Raw genomic sequence first — 17,768 nt, forward strand, 5'->3', positions numbered from 1 at the left:
AGGCCTTTCTCCACTCCCTCTATAGAGCCCACAGCCTGCTGATGAGTTGGCCAGGGCCCTGAGCAGGGGTTTCTCCCATGGCCCTAGGGTCTGCGGGGCTCCCGGGCACCTAGCTGCCCACGTGCTGCTCTGTGCATGGTCCTGAGTCCCCGCTGGGCCTGGGCCTTACCCTGATTAGGCCTCCAAACTGCCCTTTTGCCAGACCAGAATTGCCCTGGAACTCTCCTCTCCCCCAAAATACAAAGGTATCCCCCCACACACACACACCAGAATATGGTTTTGGCAATTGCCTGGGATTTCGGGGTCCTGCTCCAAACTGCTCTTGCCATGGGGGAGGCCTAGAGAGCAGCCCTGACCCCAGTCTTAAGCCATACCTCCTGGTTTTCTCACGCCAGGCTCTGCCTTCTCGCCCGCAGGCCAGCTCTTCCTGCGCGGCTCTGCTGGCTGACAGCTCCCAGCTGGAAGTCCAGGGCCTCCTGCTCAGGTCCTCTCCGTCCCTACTCCCCCCACCCAGCTTTTATGGACAGTCCCCGCGCTGCCACTGCTCTCCCTGCTGTGCTTAGAGAACCTGTGGTCTGTGGGAGACCCACAGCCAGGCCCACAGGGGAAAGAAGCTGGTACCGCAGTCTCCGCGTCCCCTTGACGCAGGTACCACTTAGCTGAACCACAAGGCAGGTTTCCCCATTTGGTGGGGCTCCACCAGCTGCGTTTACAGGGCCTGGTGTGCAGTGGCTCTCACGGGGTGTCTGCCAGCCGGACTGTGGGCTCTGGGTTGTAATTAACCACTGTTTACACTGTGGAGTCTACTTTCAACCTGGTCTGAGATCCCGGGATGAAAGAAGCCACGGGGTTATTACAGCTGTCTATAAAAATGGGCCAGAAGAGTGAATGCCAGCTCTCAGCCAACTCCCCAAACCTCCACCCCCAAGAGCAGCACCCACCCAGCCATCACCCACCCACCTGATTCCTCCCAAAATTCTGTAGCTCCCCGAGAAGCTGCTCCAAGGGAAGCAATGCGCACAGCCTGCCCACTCCAGGCGCCGAAAGCTCAGGAACATCGCCCACCAGGGGTCAAGTCCCCAGGAGCCCCGGAGATGCACGGACCCAGGCAGGGAGGGCAGAGGCCCAGCAGGGAGGCGGGTGCAGTGCCATGGGCCACAGCCCTCCTGGGAGGTCCCTTTCCTCTCTTCCCCAGACTCCCCTCGGGTGTGTGTGAGTGCGGACATTCATGTTGTATGTTCATGCCAGGGATTCCAAACTAGAGGGGACAGTGACAGAGGGGAAAGGGATAATGTGCCCAGCACTGCACAGGGCTCCTTTCATTCTTCATTTCATTTCATCTTTACAACAATCCCCGAGTTGGCACCATTGTGCCCATTGTACAGATGTGAAGGCTGAGATTCTCCTTGTCAGGAAGACCTGGACACCCTTATCTCACACCCTACGTCTCCTGTGGACCCTCAAGGCTGTCACCCAAGACAGAGAGATTACAGGCACCCAGGGGGGTCCCAGGGCTGCCGCTCTGTCCTCAGCCATGCCCTGCTTGTCCCTGTGCTCAGCTGCCCAACATGAGGCCATGTTGGAACCAGGCCAGGGGAGGACCAGGTCTAGAGCCCTGTCCCTCACTCTGTGTCCAAGCAGATGGCCTCAGAGGCACTGACCTGCTTTCTGGAGTGAGCCTGCCCCCTGCAGGACCCAGACAGGACACGCAACCCCATGGGGAATGCAGTGCAGAGGTGCACTGGCCTCATGCATCTGGGAGGAGCTTTGGGGAGAGGGAGGCGGCTTTTGCTGAGAAGGAGGAAGACAGAGCAGCCAGGAGTCACAGGCAGCACAGCAACCAGCCACCTGTGTGCAACACCTGCCCTGCGGAGGCGCTCTGCTCTGGGGCTCCAAGACACTGGGAATGAGGCCATGAGAATGCTCTGTGGTTGATGTCTGGACTTAGGTGGGAGCCTGGTTTCTCCCCCTAGCTTCCCAGAGCTGAACGCTTGGTGCTGACAAAGGACCGGCCACAGTCTTGGACCCCTGCTCTTATGCTGGGCAGGCCACTTAACCAGTCTGAGCCTCAGCCTTCACATCTGTACAATGGGCACAGCGGTGCCAACTCATGGATTGTTGTAGAGATGAAATAAAGAATGAAAGGAGCCCTGTACAGAGTGAGTGCTGGGCACATTATCCCTTTCCCCTGTGTTATTGTCCCCTCTAGTCTGGAATCTCTTGCCTGAACATACAACATGAGTGTCCTCACTCGCAAACAATCACAGACAAGAGGACAAAGAGAAGTGCGCCTATGCCAGGGTCCAGGAGACCAGTCCCTGTGTAAAGGGCGGGCTGAGCAAGAGGAGGCTGCAAGTCCGAGCTGGGACATCCCGAGTGGCGGTGAGGGTGGGGGCAGGGTGCAGAGGGGAAGCAGGGAAGAAAGAGCACACGGGTCGCTCATGGAGGCCTGTGGCTGCTTCACTGAGAGGTTGGGAACGGCAGGACCTGGGGGCAGGCTGAGGGGGCACTGCAGGTCGGGATGCCCATCATGTCTGCAGGGAGCAGGGAGGCAGCAGGCTGGGGCTGGGGTAATTGTCCTGGGCCTCCTTCTCCCCAAAGCAGCCCTGCACCGGCCGCTCACAGCCTGCCCAGCACCCTCCACACCTCTCATCCACATCTCCCCACTAACGGACTCAACAGGACCCCGCTGCTGCCTTATTACTGGACACCCTCTAGGGTGTTGAGCTGACTCGCATGCCCCCACATGTCTCTGGTTTGCCCCATGTCTGTGTTTGCAGAGTGCCATCGTCCGTGACCCCCGCGCCCCTGTTTGTCCTGTTGCACCGGTGCTGTTGGCATGCCCACTGGGAGCTCCCTGGGCTGAGCTTGTCGGGGTGTCCTGCTCACCCATAGCCCCAAATCAGGTGCCACCGACAAAAACCAGGCCAGAATCAAAAATATGTTTGCAAAAAGGGAAGAAACTTTATTGAATTCTTTTTTTTTTCTTTTTTTTTGAGCAGAGAAGCGGAGAAATCAGAGCAGCCAGATCAGGAGGAAAAGGAAGCCAACCCAGAGGGAAGAGCAAGGAGCGCCCACCCAGGGAGAGGGGGGCCCGGGCCTGGGAGCGGGGTGACCGAGCTTCCTGAGGTCCCTCCCTCTCTCCTGCAGGCCCTTTCAGCTCTCTCCCGCTCTGGACGCTGAAGACAGAGGGAGGGGATGCCCGGCAGATTTAAGGCCGACGGGTGGTGACCTCAGAAGGACGGCGAGCAGTGCTGGAGCTGGTGGTTCCTGGGAAACAAGGAGGCGAGAGATGCTCAGGCTGGAGAAACTCACCTCTGGCCAGGGCAGGGCCCCAGGAGGGCCCCCAGCCCCCGCATTGGTCAGTGAGGGGTTAGTTAACGGGGACTCTATGGGTGTCCCCAGAGCCAGCTTTCTCCCAGACAGCCAGTGGCTCTAGGGGACAGAGCCATCTGTGATGAAAGGAAAACAGGTGGGCAAATGCCCATGTTCCCCGCCGCGCCCCCCTTCCCATGGGGAAGTCCAGCGCTGCCCCCCGCCGGCCCTCCAGGGCCGTGAGCAGGAGCCGCCCCCAGCATGTCCTTACCTCCGGAGGTGGGGAAGCCAGTCATTCTGGAAGAGAGGAGAGGCAGCCGTGAGCAGAAAGGCCACTGGCGTCAGCACCCACCCTCCTCACAAAGACTCAGACCATCGTTTGGAGCCCTGAGTGGGGCCTTTTCACCTAACTGTGCCCTCAGCCCAGGGGCAGCAGCAGCAGGTGCCTGTCAGGTCTGTCTGTCTGTCTGAGGCCTCAGGAGAAGGTACCGTTGGCCCCCAAATGCAGGGCATTTGCCAGAAGTTTTGTCCTCCCTCTGGTTCACTCAGTCCCACCCCCACCCCGCCCTGATGGCCTGGGCTCTGCAGATGGTCCAAAGGCTGTTACATCGCCATTGTAAGAGCTTTGCTGGGCTGACCTGAATCCAAGATCCTATTTTTCCAATGGGAGGTGTTCCCTCCACGGTCCCTAGTCCTGCTGGCCCCATTCAGAGGCCTGAATGAGAATGTCAGAGGCATGGATGCTACAGCCTGATTCCGGAGGACAGGGGAGCTCTGGTCCTGGGTCTTCGTCCAGGCTGTTTAAGCTCCTTCAGGCCCCCTCCTGCCTGGGACACGAGGGCCTGATCCCTAAGACGCTGCCTGCTCTCACAGCCCAGAGCCCGCCGGCACTTTCCCAAGAGAGAGGCTGGCGGGGACCTACTTGGCATCCTGGCCCTCGAGCAGGCTGCGGTAGGTGGCGATCTCCTGCTCCAGCCGCGTCTTGATGTCCATGAGCTGCCTGTACTCCAGGTTCTGCCGCTCGGTGTCAGCGCGCACCTCGCTCAGCTGGGCCTCCATGCTGCTGATCAGGTCCTGGATCTGAACCAGCTGCGTGGCGTAGCGGCACTCCGTCTCGGCCACCGTGCTCTCCAGCCCGGCTTTCTGGTGAGGCAGGAGAGAGGTGGTGAGGGGAGCCCGACCCAGGGGAGGCCCGGAGGCGGTGGCCGCTGGGCAGGGGGCCGCAGGTGTACCATGCTGAGCTGGGACTGCAGCTCGATCTCCAGGCTCTGGAGCGTCCGCCTGAGCTCCGTGATCTCCGTCTTGCTGGTCTGAATCATCTCTGTGTTGGAAGACACCTCCTTGTTCAGCTCCGCGCTCTGAAACGCAAACAGGGGGAAGGTGATGGAGAAGCCCAGATGGCAGGCTTGGCACCCCCTGGCTCCTCAGGGGAAGGGGGCCGGGCACCTTGCTGTGGAACCATTCCTCGGCATCTCGGCGATTCTTCTCAGCCATGGCCTCGTACTGCTCCCTCATCTCCGCCAGCACGCGGGTCAGGTCAATGCCTGGAGTGGCATCCATCTCCACGTTGACCTGGCCTACCATCTGGTTGCTGAACTCCTTCATCTCCTGTGGGGGTGGGAAAGCGAGAGGTTATGAGGCTCCTCCTCTTTCCTCTCCTTGGTTCTGGATGCTACTGGAATGTTCTGGAAAGCCCTTCCAGATCCCACAGTGGAGCGCAGAGTCTGGCAATGGCATTGGGCTCCCCTTTCTCACGGGAGGTGGTGCACCATGGCAGGCCCATGCCCCTCTCACCTCCTCATGGTTCTTCTTCATGTAGGCCAGCTCCTCATTCAGGCTCTCAATCTGCATCTCCAGGTCAGTCTTGGCCAGGGTCAGCTCATCCAGCACCCGGCGCAGGCCGTTGATGTCGGCCTCCACGCTCTGGCGCAGGGTCAGCTCGTTCTCATACCTGAAGGATTTTTTTTAATTGAAAAAAACAACACATCGGTGGCATTCGACACTCCCCCTGGACTCTGCTACTTCTCCAAGACATTCGCTCCTGGGAAGCTCCAGTGTCATGAGCGTTTGTCTAAAACAAGAGACTGTGAGGAACGGTGAATGGGAACAAACTCACTTGAGCCTGAAGTCGTCGGCAGCCAGCCGGGAGTTGTCAATCTCCAGGATGACCCGGTTGTTGTCGATGGTGGCCGCCAGGATCTGCAAAACACAGAAGGTAACCGCGGGAGGTTCCAGGAGCTGGGGGAGGAGGGCTGAGAGAGCATGGGAGCTGGACCTGGGTTGCTTCTCTGTAAAATGAGGGGCCGGCCGGATCCCTTTTGAGAAGAGAACATCTTTGGACAGCCAGGTCTCCAAGGCCTCAGACTAGCAGCCTCTCTAGGCCACTGTCCGGAGGGCCACTCCCTTAGGCCAGGAGGCAGTCCACCTGGCTGCACACAGTTCGTCACTGCGCCAGAGCTGGTCTGCCAGCTGAGCAGAGGGAAAACCAAACAAATATATGCATCTATTTGGACTCCTTGGCTACACTTTTCTATCCTGAAGCACTGAAAATCCACTCCACAGAGCTGGGACTCAGCCCGGGCAGGGGCAGGTGGGTATCTGTTCCGACAAGCTGGCATCACCTATGATGGATAGGCTTAGAGGGAAGCTCCACTTAGCACTGCCTAAGCCTCTGCCTCCATCTCCCCCACCCGGCCGCAGCCAGTTGAGAATAACACTTGAAAGGGGGCCCTACAAAGTGAACTAGTATTTCCAGCCCAGCGAGTGAACTTGCATCCGTTTCTCTATTGACTTTAGTCATTCTTCGTGGCTTTTAAAACTGTCATGGTGTCCAAATAACTCAGGGGGTTAGGACTCTAGAGCGTGAGTCACTAATAACATAACTGTTTGGAAAGCAATAAAAACGTTGACACGAGCATGAACAACAATAAAATGGAGAATGGGAGAAAGCGCATCTGGGGCGTTATGGCATGAGAAAGCCCATCAGGAGTGGAGACCCTTGGTAGTAAAAGACTAGAATGTTCCCCGGCAGGAAGGGTGAGAATTCCATCCACCCTGCATCTTCTGGTCCCCCCGGGGTACTGCGTGTCCTGGCCTTTTCAGCTCTGCCCTGCACACAGGGACCCTCCTCAACATTCAAGGGCTCACCTTTTCCCGCAGCTCCTCGATGGTCTTGTAGTAGTGGCTGTAGTCGCGCTCCGGGCTGGCCGGGCTCTGCTTCAGGTGCCAGTCTCGGATCTTGACCTCCAGGTCGGCGTTGGCCTCCTCCAGGGCACGCACCTTCTCCAGGTAGGAGGCCAGGCGGTCATTGAGGTTCTGCATGGTGATCTTCTCATTGCCGGAGAGGAGGCCGCCATCACCACCACCAAAGTCACCAAAGCCACCGCCAAAACCCCCACCACAGCTGCCTCCAAAGCCACCGCCGAAGCCACCTCCGAAACCACTACCAGCCCCTCCACCGAAGCCACAGCTCATGCCGCCGCCATAGCCCCCAGCGGATCCCCCAGAGACAAATCGGCTGGAACAGCTGCTGGACATGCCGCGGCCTCCCCCCAGCTGGCATGCGCCTCCGTAGCTGGTGGAGGAGTTCTGCAGGCGAAGGCTCATGATGAGAGAAGATGGAAAGCAGGTGCGGGCAGGAGCTTGACTTGGCCTGGGCGGAGGATGTGGCTCTTCCCCCGGTGGATGCCTTTTATACACCCTCCGCAGAGGTTGGACAATGGCCCCATCTCCTCTCCTCCCATCCCCACCCTCTGATTGGTGCCAGCTGGGCGTCTCTGTTTCCCACAAGCTCAGGTGCCTCCACTTTCCAGGGTGGGTTGTGCCTCGGGGGGAAGGGGGGTGCTGGCTTTTTTTTCTTTAAACCCTTGACAAAAGGGATGATTCAGAGGGAACGGTGTTCTGCTTAGGACTGCCCTTTGACAGCTGAATTCTGTTTCACCTCTCCGCTGGAGGAACTCACTCCCAGAGGCCTGGGCCCCACCCAGTATTGGAATGGGGACCGAGCTGCAAAGGCTGCTCAGGTGCCTCTGTGAAGGGAGAGGTGGCTGCAGAGTGACCAGGTGCTTTGCGAGGTCACCACAGCCCTTGGCCTCCCTTCTTTCTATTTCTAAAACCTCTGACCAGAAAGCGCTGCCTCTTTCTTAGCATTTCACCTGCCCCCGAGCCCCCAGCGACGCTGAGGGCAAACTTTGCTTGGTTCTGTCGGGTCAACTACCTTGAAAGTGTTCTGGCTGAGAAGAAGATGACTCCAAGACCCTCAGATAAAGTTACGGTGGCATGGGACCTTAGGGGCCATCCAGCACAGCTGTGGAAACTGAGGTACGGGAAGAGGAAGCGACCCTGTACGTTACCATAGGTCATACTCTCAGATCCCTCAGCACCGGGCTAAGAACTTTATACTGGTGGCCTGGAAGTGTAAGCCTTGCAGCAGCGGATGAGGTGGGTCCTGCTATTGTCTCCATTTCACACACGAGGAAACTGAGCCTGAAGGGCAGAGTCAGGACTGAGACCGACGTCTGGTTCTGTCGGATCTAAGGCTCATTTCTTAGGTATAATTATCATAAAATAAAATGTACAAATCATGTGTCCAGCTTAATGCATTTTAATGTATTTTTATTGATTTCAGAGAGGAAGGGAGAGAGAGAGAGAGAGAGAGAGAGAGAGAGAAACATCAATCATAAGAGAGAATCATTGCTCAGCTGATCCAGGGTTCAGAAGCCCTGGATCAGCCCGGCCTGTGTGTTTCATGACTCCATTATACCAGCTGCCCTGGCTGCACCGCCAAGCCCAGACAGAAGGCCTTGCGGTACCTGAGCGGGGCCGTGTCCAGCCCCCCAACCACGTGACACCTGCCTCAGATGGTGAGGGCTTGACCAAGAGGCCACATGGGAGGATGTGGCCCAGGACCGGGGGCCAGGATCTCTCTGACAAGTGGCTGAAACTCAGCTGCCCTTAGTAACTCTGCCAGAGGGGCCCTCACCACCCAGGCTGGAAGGAAAGGGCCTTGAGGTGACCACCCAGAGCCCGGGACAGAAGAAGGTTCCAGGTTTGAGAGTGGAGGGCCCGGGACTCGGACTCCCAGCCCCACTCACCAAGGGGCCAGGGTTGCTGTGAACGACCTCTCGGCAGCAGCCTTCTGGCAGCACCAGCCAGAGGGTCTGCGTGGGACCAGGCCAGGGCCGGGGTAGGGTGGCCCCGGTGTGAGGTGATCTGGGCTGATTCAGCAAGACCAGGAAAGAGGGTTCTGAGTCAGGGCTTTCGCGCCTTTGTTTGCTGCAGGTAGGGAAGCGGCCTGAGCTTTACCCAGCGGGTGTCAGCACCAGGGAGAGAGCCAGGGCGGCTGAGGGTGCTCAGAGCCCTGTGAACCCCGAGATGCGCCGACCCCTGACCTGGCCCGGCCCTTCTGCCCCAAACTGATGGCTCAGCTCTCCCTCTGAAAGCGTTTGATTCAGCCCAAACCAGGAGCTCTGGCTCTCTCAGGAGAGGATCAGAACTGACAAAAAGGTGATTAATGGAACCTGCCAGGCCCGGAGTGATGATCTCCCCGGGGCTGCTGAGCAGGTTCTGGCCAACGCCTCTCAGAGGAACAATACCTCAGATCCCGCAAAGCCCTGAAGCGCACACATGCCCCCCTCCCGGGCCAGGGCACAGCCCTCCCCGCCTCTCCTCTCCCCAGGAGGGACTTTCGGGTCCTTGACACAGGAATGCTGGCCTCTGACCCACAGGGAAGCTGGGCCTCCCGGGGGAAGCTGGGCGGAGGTCCGGGTGCTAATAGCACAGGACCGAGTGCGGGCCGAGGCACTGCTCGCTGGTCTGGAGCTTTCTGCTTTGCGTTCTGCTGAAATCACACCACAGTCAGTCCCCTCCCCAGGACGCTTCCCGGGAAGGAGAGAGAAAGCTGGTACATGAGCTCCCCCTGCCCAGGAGGCTGCCCTTAACCCGCTGAGTCCGTCCAACAACCAGAGAGGGTGCTTATTGGCCCTGTTTTATCGATGAGGCCACTGAGGTCCAGGGAGACCAAGCCATTTGGCCAAGGTCACCATGAAGTCAAGATTTAAACTTGGACCCTGGCTCTCTCGCCCCCACCTGATATTGTCGTAGAGACTTGCTAATGAATGATCTCCTGGTGTTCCATTCTGTATGTGTTTAAAGATAATAAAACAACACTCGTTAACATTTCTTGAATGCTGTGTTAAACACTCTACATGCATGACTTCAAAACAACTTGACTATGAGGTGTGGGGGCGGCCAGGGAAAGGTCATGGGGGTGGGGGGAGAGACTTATGTAATACTTTAAATAATAAATAGTTTAAATTTAAATAAATAAATAAATAAATGTAACACAGACCCCCCAAAAAAGAGTATCTTTATCATACTCTTTTTTCAGATGAGGAACCTGAGGCCCATGGAGGTTAAATGCATTGCCCAAACTCAATTGTGTCAGAGCCAAGACTTAAACCTCTAGCTACAGGGTCTGTGCCCTTAATCACTGCCTGGTAAGCCCCTTTCAGGCCAGTGTTAGTGCCATCCTATCCAAACAGGGGTATCCACTGTTGACCTCTTTGTGCTCAGGACCCCATCCCCCAGACCCAGCTGACAGGCGGTCCTGCTTCCCACAGGGCACAGCTGGTGCAGCTGATGCCTGATGGGTCAGCCGTCTAACAACTGTCTCCGGTGTGAGCACCAAAGCTCGGGGCTTGAGAGGGCACTCGAAACACTGTCTGCTGGTTTGGGGTGAGAAGGGTGGAAAGCAGGCGTGATATCCAGTGGGGTCACCCCAGGTCTAAATCTCATGGGAAAGTTGACAACTTCTTTTTGTAATTGATTTTTAGAGAGAGAGGAAGGGAGAGAGATGGACAGAAACATGGATGAGAGAGAAACATCATTGATTAGCTGCTTCCTGCACACCCCCCACTGGGGATTGAGCCTGCAATTAGGGCATGTGCCCTGCCAGGAATGGAACTGATGGCCTCTTGGTTCCTGGGTCAATACTCTACTGCTGAGCCACACCGGCCTGGAAACTACTGCCAGCTTCTCATCTCCCCTGTACCGCCAGCTGCCCACGAAGGGCCAGGTGAGCACCAGGTGGGCACACGCCCAACCTGCTATCAGACACCCAGAGCCATGTCTGAGGCAGGAAAGCCAAGGGGAAGCAAGTGCATGCGTTAGGTCAGGATCTCTTTAGCGCCCACTCTGAGGACACAGCCGTGCCCAGAGTAGACATGGCCCCGCTCTCCCAGCTCCCACAGGCCGCTTCCCCTCTGAGTCCCAGCTCACAGAGACCTTCCAAACCATCGTGTGCAGCCAGACTCCTCAATTTAAAGATGGGACACTGAGGCCCGGAGAGGGACAAGGACCAGCCAAAGTCCTCAGGGGGAGAGTGGTGGGCACATCACACGCTTGCTCTAGGAAGCCCAGCCCCAGCAAAGGACACGCCCGGGGCCCTAATCCCTAGTCCCAAAGCTGCCCTCTCTCGTGGAGAAAAGGGAGGCCCAGTGCCTGAGGCTCAGATTGGCTGGAGGCCAAGCCTGACCTCAGCCCAGGGGCAGGCAGGAGGCGGGCCATCTCTGCTGAGACTATTTAAGGGCTCGGCCTGGCAGAGCTACCCCTGGGTGTGGGCAGCTCACTCCAGGGTCAGACAGGGGCCAGGGCTTGGCAAGTCTGAGGGACTCCCTGAGGGCCCTCCTGGAGCCCCAGCAGAGCAGGGCCCGGTGCTGCAGGGAGAGAGAGAGACAGCCTCCCTCCCCGTCCCGCAGCTGGGAGCCCAGCCCCAGAGAAGGCCCCACCTGCCTGTCTGCAGCTTGCAGAGGTCATTACTCTCACAGAGTAAAGGCTGAGAACACCTGTGCTGACTGCTTCGGGCCTAAGACTTCTCCACAGAGGCCAGAGGCGGTGAGGCAGGAGCAGCCAAGTCGTTGGGTCTGAGAGTTTCAGGAAGGCGCCTGGCCGTTCCCAGGAGGCCGGGGACCTGGCCCCTGGTGCCTTGGGCTTCAGTATAAGCTTAACCACAGCACAAGAGACCGAGCTCAGATGCGAGGACCATCTTTCAGGCCATAGCGGCTGAAGGAGGCTGGACCAGGCTGCCCAGAGAGGTTAAGAAGTGGGTGTCCATTGGGTACTTCCTGGAAAGAAAGGTGTGTCCTTCGTCTGTCGCCCTTGTGACGCCAGGGGAAAGCCGGGGTCTGGAACAGAGACAATTCCCAGACTCGGCTTCCCTATCTCCCAGCCCATGACTTTGCTCACGTTACTAACGTCCCTGGGCCGCGGGTTCCGCTCCTGAAAACTGACGCTGAAGGCGGACCCCGCTTTTGCAAAGCTGTTGGGAGAGTGAGTGAGAGGCCATTAATTGAATGCCTGGCACAGCGCAGGCACTTCATCAGTTGTGTTTGCTTCCTCCAGCCCCGGGGAAAGTGTGTACTCAGGAGACACATTCTAGATCAAATCTCTCTCAGAAAGCACAGGAGCCAGCTTTTCTCCAACCGGAGCTGCCGGGCAAGGAGTTTTATGCAGCGAGGCCCAGGGGCCCCCTCTCAGAGGGCTTGGCTCTCCCCCAAAATGATTTGATTCTCAGGATCACAGAGGCACCACCCCCAACCTGCTCTTCCCAAAGGGCTAAGAAACCAGTTCTCCCTCTCCCCACGGACCCAGCCCAGCCACAGCACCCAGAGGCCTCCACTTCCTCATTCCCTGCCCTCTCTCCAGGGCTAAGAATCCCAGAGGAACCAGCCCCAGACCAGAGGCAATAAATCAGGTGTGCGTGGTTGCCTCGGCTCTAATGGGCCGGAGCGTGGAGAGGCTGGGGTCAGGGGAGCAAGAGCGGGGTTTGGACAGAGGAAGGGTTGGTGTTGCTTTGGATGTAAGCTTGGGAGAAATCAGGGAGGCCCTCCTGGAGCTGGTGTTTTTCTCTTTGGGCACTTGAAGTGTTTTGTGCAGAGGAGTTGGCGACTTCAGGGGCCAGAGATGGGAATGGCTCTGCCACCTGGAGGTCAAGGGTGCCTGGCTGGGAAGGAGGGAGGTTCAAACAGCTCCTGTGGGGGAGGGGGTCCTAGCAGTGAACTGGGAAGGGCTGGGGCCTGAGGAGGCCAGAGGAGGCCCTGGTCTTGGAGTCATACAAACGTGGGGCTCAGGCCCAACCCTGCTGCTTACTTTAAATTCAACCATGAGGCCACTGGCCAGTCCTGCCTCTCCCCAGCTTCCTCATCTCTAAAATGAGAGTAGTCATCCTGACCACCCCCCGTTGTATTACAGGAGACCCCGTGGGTGGGTGTGCCCAGCACAGGGCCAACCACACAGCAGGGACCCAGTACACTCCTTGCAGGCAGTCACACAGTAAGTCATTAGTCGATGGTTTTACATAAAGCATATTTATTCCTTTTGTAAGCTACAAAAATAAAAGTGATGTCTATAAAAAAGAATAATTCGTTGCTCTGCCAAGTTCTGTGCTAAGTTCGCAAAACCGCTTTGAGGAAGCGCCTCCTCACCCACCCACCCCCGTCTCCTGCTCCCATGATCACCGAATGGAGTCCATCAGAACAGCAAGTCACCCGGGCAGCGTGGGCTTGTCCCAGGGCCCTGGGCACCCCAAAGAATGAATTACACCCGGCAGGGAAGAGGCCAAAGTGGGGGGAGACGTCAGCATGTGGGCCCTGGGCTTCCTCAGAGGCCCCAACAAGAAAAACTGGACGCACTACCAAGAGATATTTGAAAAAGGAAAAGCGATTTTTATTGCCTGGACAAACACCACACCGTAGGGATGGCCTTGTTACACAATGAGGAGGGAGAGCTGGCGGTTGGGGGGTGGAGGGAGAGGAGAGCAAGGGAAGCTCCCAACTAGGAGACCAGGACCCTCTTGCGCTGGCACCGCTGAAGGAAGAAGAGAGTTTGCTTGTCCCGCCCCTCCGGCCAGTCCTCCATCAGCCTGGGAGGGTGGGCGTGTGCGGGACATCGCTCCTGCCCTGGGCACTCAGATCTCTCTCTTTCGGGAAGAAACCACCTTCCCGTCCACTGACTCCTCCACATTGATGTGGAGTTTGCTGCTGCCTCCGCCGCCGCCTCCCAGGGAGGCTAGAAAGAAGGAGCAAGCTTTAGAGTGGGGGCCCTCCCTGCCCTCCTCCACTCCCAGGGGGCGGGACTTGGCTGAGTTCTGGGAGAACTGGGCAGCACCCCTGAGAGTGGCCACTGGCCCCTCCTTCAAGGGCTGCCAGAAGGGCTGGGGTGGAATTACTCATCGCAGGGAAGGGCGGTGGCCACGGCAGGTGCAGGCAGTGAGCACGGATGTCGGGGGTTTTAACTGCACGTGAACAGGGAGTCATCCTGGGCATCTCAGCCTAAGTGCGTGGCGGTGGGGCCCGGGGGAGCAAGGCCCTAGACCCGTGGTTCTCAACCTTCTGGCCCTTTCAATACAGTTCCTCATGTTGTGACCCAACCATAAAATTATTTTCGTTGCTACCTCATAAATGTAATGTTGCTACGGTTATGAATCATGTAAATATCTGATATGCAGGATGGTCTTAGGCGACCCCTGTGAAAGGGTCGTTCGACCGCCAGAGGGGTCGCGACCCACAGGTTGAGAACCGCTGCCCTAGACAGAGCCTGATAAGCCTGGGAGGTTCTCGATAAATCTTCAACCCCAGCTCCCCCGGGGCTGCTAGAGGGTCCCCCTGGGGAAGAGGTACCAATCGGGATGGGCGTGTCCCCACCTGACTGGCATGCTCGGCCTCTTTCTCCTTCCTCCCATTCAAGAGGAATGGGGGGTTTAGCCACGGCCCTCCCCACTCAGGAAGAGCGAAGCCTTCTTACCTTCTCTGGTGCCAATGCCGGCCATCCTGAAAGAGGGGAAGCAGATGTAAGCCAAGACTTGGGTGTCCTCCCCAGCCCCCTACATCCACCCCCCCCCCAAAAAAAAAATCTGACTTCTCCAGAGGCTGAGAGCTGGTCCCGCCATGCCACCCACATGCAGACAGATGCTGGTCTACAATAGCACCCCCTCTGCTTCATGCATGGAACGGAACCACCCTTAGCCCCACGGCTGCCGTGTGCAGATGTCACACAGGTCCAGAGAAGTGACCGTGACCTGCGCTAAGTAACAACCGAAGACCAGCGTGCAGAATCCAGAGCCCGGCCTCTCGCCCCGTCCTTGCTCACTGCAGCACTATCAACCCCCTGGGTGGCGCTCCTCCCCCACCCCCCCCACCCCCCACGCCACAACTGGCCCCTTCCTCCTCCCTCCCTCTGCACCCAGCCTGCCTGGCATCCTGGCCCTCCAGCAGGTTCCGGTAGGTGGTGATCTCCTGCTCCAGCCGCGTCTTGATGTCCAGCAGGAGCTTGTACTCCTGGTTCTGAGCCTCCATCTCGCTGCGGAGCTCACCCAGCTGGGTCTCCAGGCTGCTGACGAGCCCCTGGATCTGCTGCAGCTGCGTGGCGTAGCGGCACTCCGTCTCCGCCAGGGAGCTCTCCAGCCCGGCTTTCTAGGGGGGCAGCAGACCAATAGGCGCACGTCGGGCCAGAAGGAAGCACCAGGGGCACGGGGAGGGGTATTGAATGAACGCAGGGAACCCCCTCTGTGGGGGTTGGGAACACCAAGGCTTTATCCGCCATGGAGGGTGGAATAGACTAGGGTTGGGGGGCGGGGGAGCCATACCATGCTGAGCTGGGACTGCAGCTCGATCTCCAGCCCCTGCATGGTGCGTCTCAGGTCTGTGATCTCTGTCTTGCTGGTCTGGATCATCTCTGTGTTGGAGGCCACCTCCTTGTTCAGCTCCTCGGTCTGTAGGTCACACACAGAGAAGTGAGCCCCATGGACTTCTTGGGAGATTTGGGGGGCTGGGGAGGCCGGGAGGCCGGGCGCACCTTGCTGAAGAACCAGGCCTCGGCGTCTCGGCGGTTCTTCTCAGCCATGGCCTCGTACTGCTCCCTCATCTCGGCCAGCACGCGGGTCAGGTCCACGCCCGGGGCCGCGTCCATCTCCACGTTGACCTGGCCGGCCACCTGGCTGCCGAACTCCTTCATCTCCTGCAGGGTGGCGACAGAGGGCAGGAGAGCAGAGAGTCTGGGGCCCCCCATGCCAATTCTTCGTGGTCCCTAACTCACTGCGTGACCGTGGCTCTCCCGTACCCACCCCACCTGCTTCCCACGGCGCAGGAAGGGGTCTGACCGCATGGGCCCCTCCGCTCTCAGGGTCTCCCTTCCTCTCTAGTGCTCCCAAGGGAGGACCTCAAAACAGCAGGGCCCTTGCATGAGCTCGTGAAGCAGATCCGGACAGCAGTTCCCACGGGCCACCTGCTCTGGCTATGGATGAGGGAGGAAAGGGGTCTGGGTCACCAGAGAACAGTACCCCTTCCTCTCCGTGGGGACCCCTGTTTTGGAGTTTATGGGGTGCATTTCTGAACCACCAAGCCCTCCAGACAACTGTGAGGAGGCACCAGCGGCCCCACTCTGGTCTCACCACCCCACCTCCTCGTGGTTCTTCCTCAGGTAGGCCAGCTCCTCGTTCAGGTTCTCGATCTGCATCTCCAGGTCGGCCTTGGCCAGCGTCAGCTCGTCCAGCACCCGGCGCAGGCCGTTGATGTCGGCCTCCACGCTCTGGCGCAGGGCCAGCTCGTTTTCGTACCTGGGAAAAGAGAGGGAGCCCAAGCTAAGGAAGGGCGAGGGGTCTGGGCTGCTTGAGTTGGGAAGTGGGGGAGGGAGGGTAAGGAAAGGGGGGAAGGGGAGGGGCGGGGCAGGCACACACTTGAGTCTGAAGTCGTCGGCAGCCAGCCTGGCGTTGTCAATCTCCAGGATGACCCGGGAGTTGTCGATGGTGGCCGCCAGGATCTGTAGGAGACAGACAGTTGGTGCCAAGAGGATCCCTCTCTTCCCTGCTGCTCTCCCCACCCTGTTCCCCAGGTCCCCAGGTCATCCTCCCCCGCTCCCCTCCACCTCAGGGGATCTCTCCTCTGCCACCACCAACAGAAGCCTGTGGGCCGAGTCCACCCTTATCTCAGGTGCCCACTACTTGATCTGCCCCTGTCTCAGGGGCATGGAAGACCAAGGAACAAGGATTGCCTGGCACCCCCTGTGGGAATAAGAGTGGGTGGGGTGGGGGTGGGGCTCTGACAACGGCCCTCTCAGGGATCGTCCACCTGCCTCCCCTTGGACAGCTCGGAGTCGCTGGCCCCTGCACAGCCTGACCCAGCCAGGGATCTACAGGACCTCCCATCCCCAAAGCCAGTGGGAGGGACCTGGAGGGCAGCTGAGGAGGGCATCTCACAGCTGAGAAAACCGGCCCAGGAGAGCAACAGGGTGAGTGAGTGGGCAGCAGAGCCCGTAGAGAATTCCAGGTCTTCTAAGCCCCAACAGTGCTTTTGGCACCAGAGACATCCTCAGAGGGTGTGGCAGGAAGCCCTGCACTCAGGCTCCTGCAGCCACATCCATCGTTCTCACAGAAGAAGCGGACGGCACCTGCTCTCTAGGGTGCGTGGTTCAGGGAGAGCTGTTGCCTTCTGTCACTGCGCCCACCTTGGCCCCCAGCCGTCCTGACCAGATCCCAGGACCGGCCCAGCACTGCCAAGGGGAGCAGATGGGTGCCGGCGTCCAGGCCTGGGAAGAATTCCCCGGGCTCCAAATTTACCAAGGTTACCCACTGGCAGTCATTGCCCGGCAGGAGAGGATTCCCTCGAGGCAGCAGGAGCACGGATACTAGAGGTGTGGGCAGGGCACCAGCCACCCGCCCCCTCCCTCTGACCCCTAGGACTCACCTTGTCCCGCAGCTCCTCGATGGCCTTGAAGTAGTGGCTGTAGTTGCGCGCCGGGCTGGCCGGGCTCTGCTTCTGGTACCAGTCTCGGATCTTGACCTCCAGGTCGGCGTTGGCCTCCTCCAGGGCGCGCACCTTGTCCAGGTAGGAGGCCAGGCGGTCGTTGAGGTTCTGCATGGTGATCTTCTCATTGCCGGAGAGGAGGCCGCCATCGCCACCCCCAAAGTCACCAAAGCCACCGCCAAAACCCCCACCATAGCCACCACCAGCCCCTCCACCGAAGCCAGAACTCATGCCGCCCCCATAGCCCCCTCCTGACCCCGAGGAGACAAACCTGGCAGAAGAAGCCGAGATACTTCGGCTTCCACCGCCCCCATAAAGACTCCCCCCACCAAAGCCACTGCCCCCGCCCCGGAGGGCACCCCCCCGGGGAGAGCCACCTCCGAAGGTGGAGGAAGAAGTCTGCAGGAATGTGGTGCTCATGGCCAGGCGGCTGCCCGTGAGATCAGCAAGCGCAGGAGATGCCGGCGGGAGGTACAGGCTGCCCCGAGACCAGCGTGCTGCGCCTGTCACCCCCCGGACCTGGGGCTCCTTATATACACCCCTCGGAGGGTGTTGTGGGTTTATGTCTCCTCCCCCAAAGGCAAGCCAGCTCCTTTTGCATTCCTGACAAACACAGCTGCCTGCACACCTCCATGTGGCTGGTGGGGAGTTTTTCTT

General features: G+C 58.9%; 2 protein-coding genes across 2 annotated transcripts; both read right to left on the reverse strand.

Moving 5' to 3' along the window:
* Window positions 1–2,940: 2,940 nt before the first annotated feature.
* On the reverse strand, window positions 2,941–6,979 carry KRT13 (keratin 13). Its single transcript, XM_070393809.1, has 8 exons — window positions 6,463–6,979; window positions 5,432–5,514; window positions 5,110–5,266; window positions 4,762–4,923; window positions 4,548–4,673; window positions 4,238–4,458; window positions 3,587–3,612; window positions 2,941–3,270 (listed from the first exon to the last, which is right to left on the reverse strand). The coding sequence occupies exons 1-8, from the start codon at window positions 6,919–6,921 to the stop codon at window positions 3,212–3,214; spliced, it is 1,293 nt and encodes a 430-aa protein (XP_070249910.1). The 5' UTR covers window positions 6,922–6,979; the 3' UTR covers window positions 2,941–3,211.
* Window positions 6,980–13,014: 6,035 nt separating this feature from the next.
* On the reverse strand, window positions 13,015–17,635 carry KRT15 (keratin 15). The gene is made up of 8 exons (XM_070395033.1): window positions 17,052–17,635; window positions 16,046–16,128; window positions 15,769–15,925; window positions 15,166–15,327; window positions 14,957–15,082; window positions 14,563–14,783; window positions 14,116–14,141; window positions 13,015–13,380 (listed from the first exon to the last, which is right to left on the reverse strand). Exons 1-8 carry the CDS (start codon window positions 17,529–17,531, stop codon window positions 13,280–13,282), a joined length of 1,356 nt encoding a protein of 451 aa, XP_070251134.1. The 5' UTR covers window positions 17,532–17,635; the 3' UTR covers window positions 13,015–13,279.
* Between the last annotated feature and the right edge of the window lie 133 nt (window positions 17,636–17,768).

This window comes from Myotis yumanensis, unplaced genomic scaffold, assembly GCF_028538775.1.
Source record: "Myotis yumanensis isolate MYYU_CA2020_CCGP unplaced genomic scaffold, mMyoYum1.0.hap1 SCAF_16, whole genome shotgun sequence".
NCBI lineage: Eukaryota > Metazoa > Chordata > Mammalia > Chiroptera > Vespertilionidae > Myotis > Myotis yumanensis.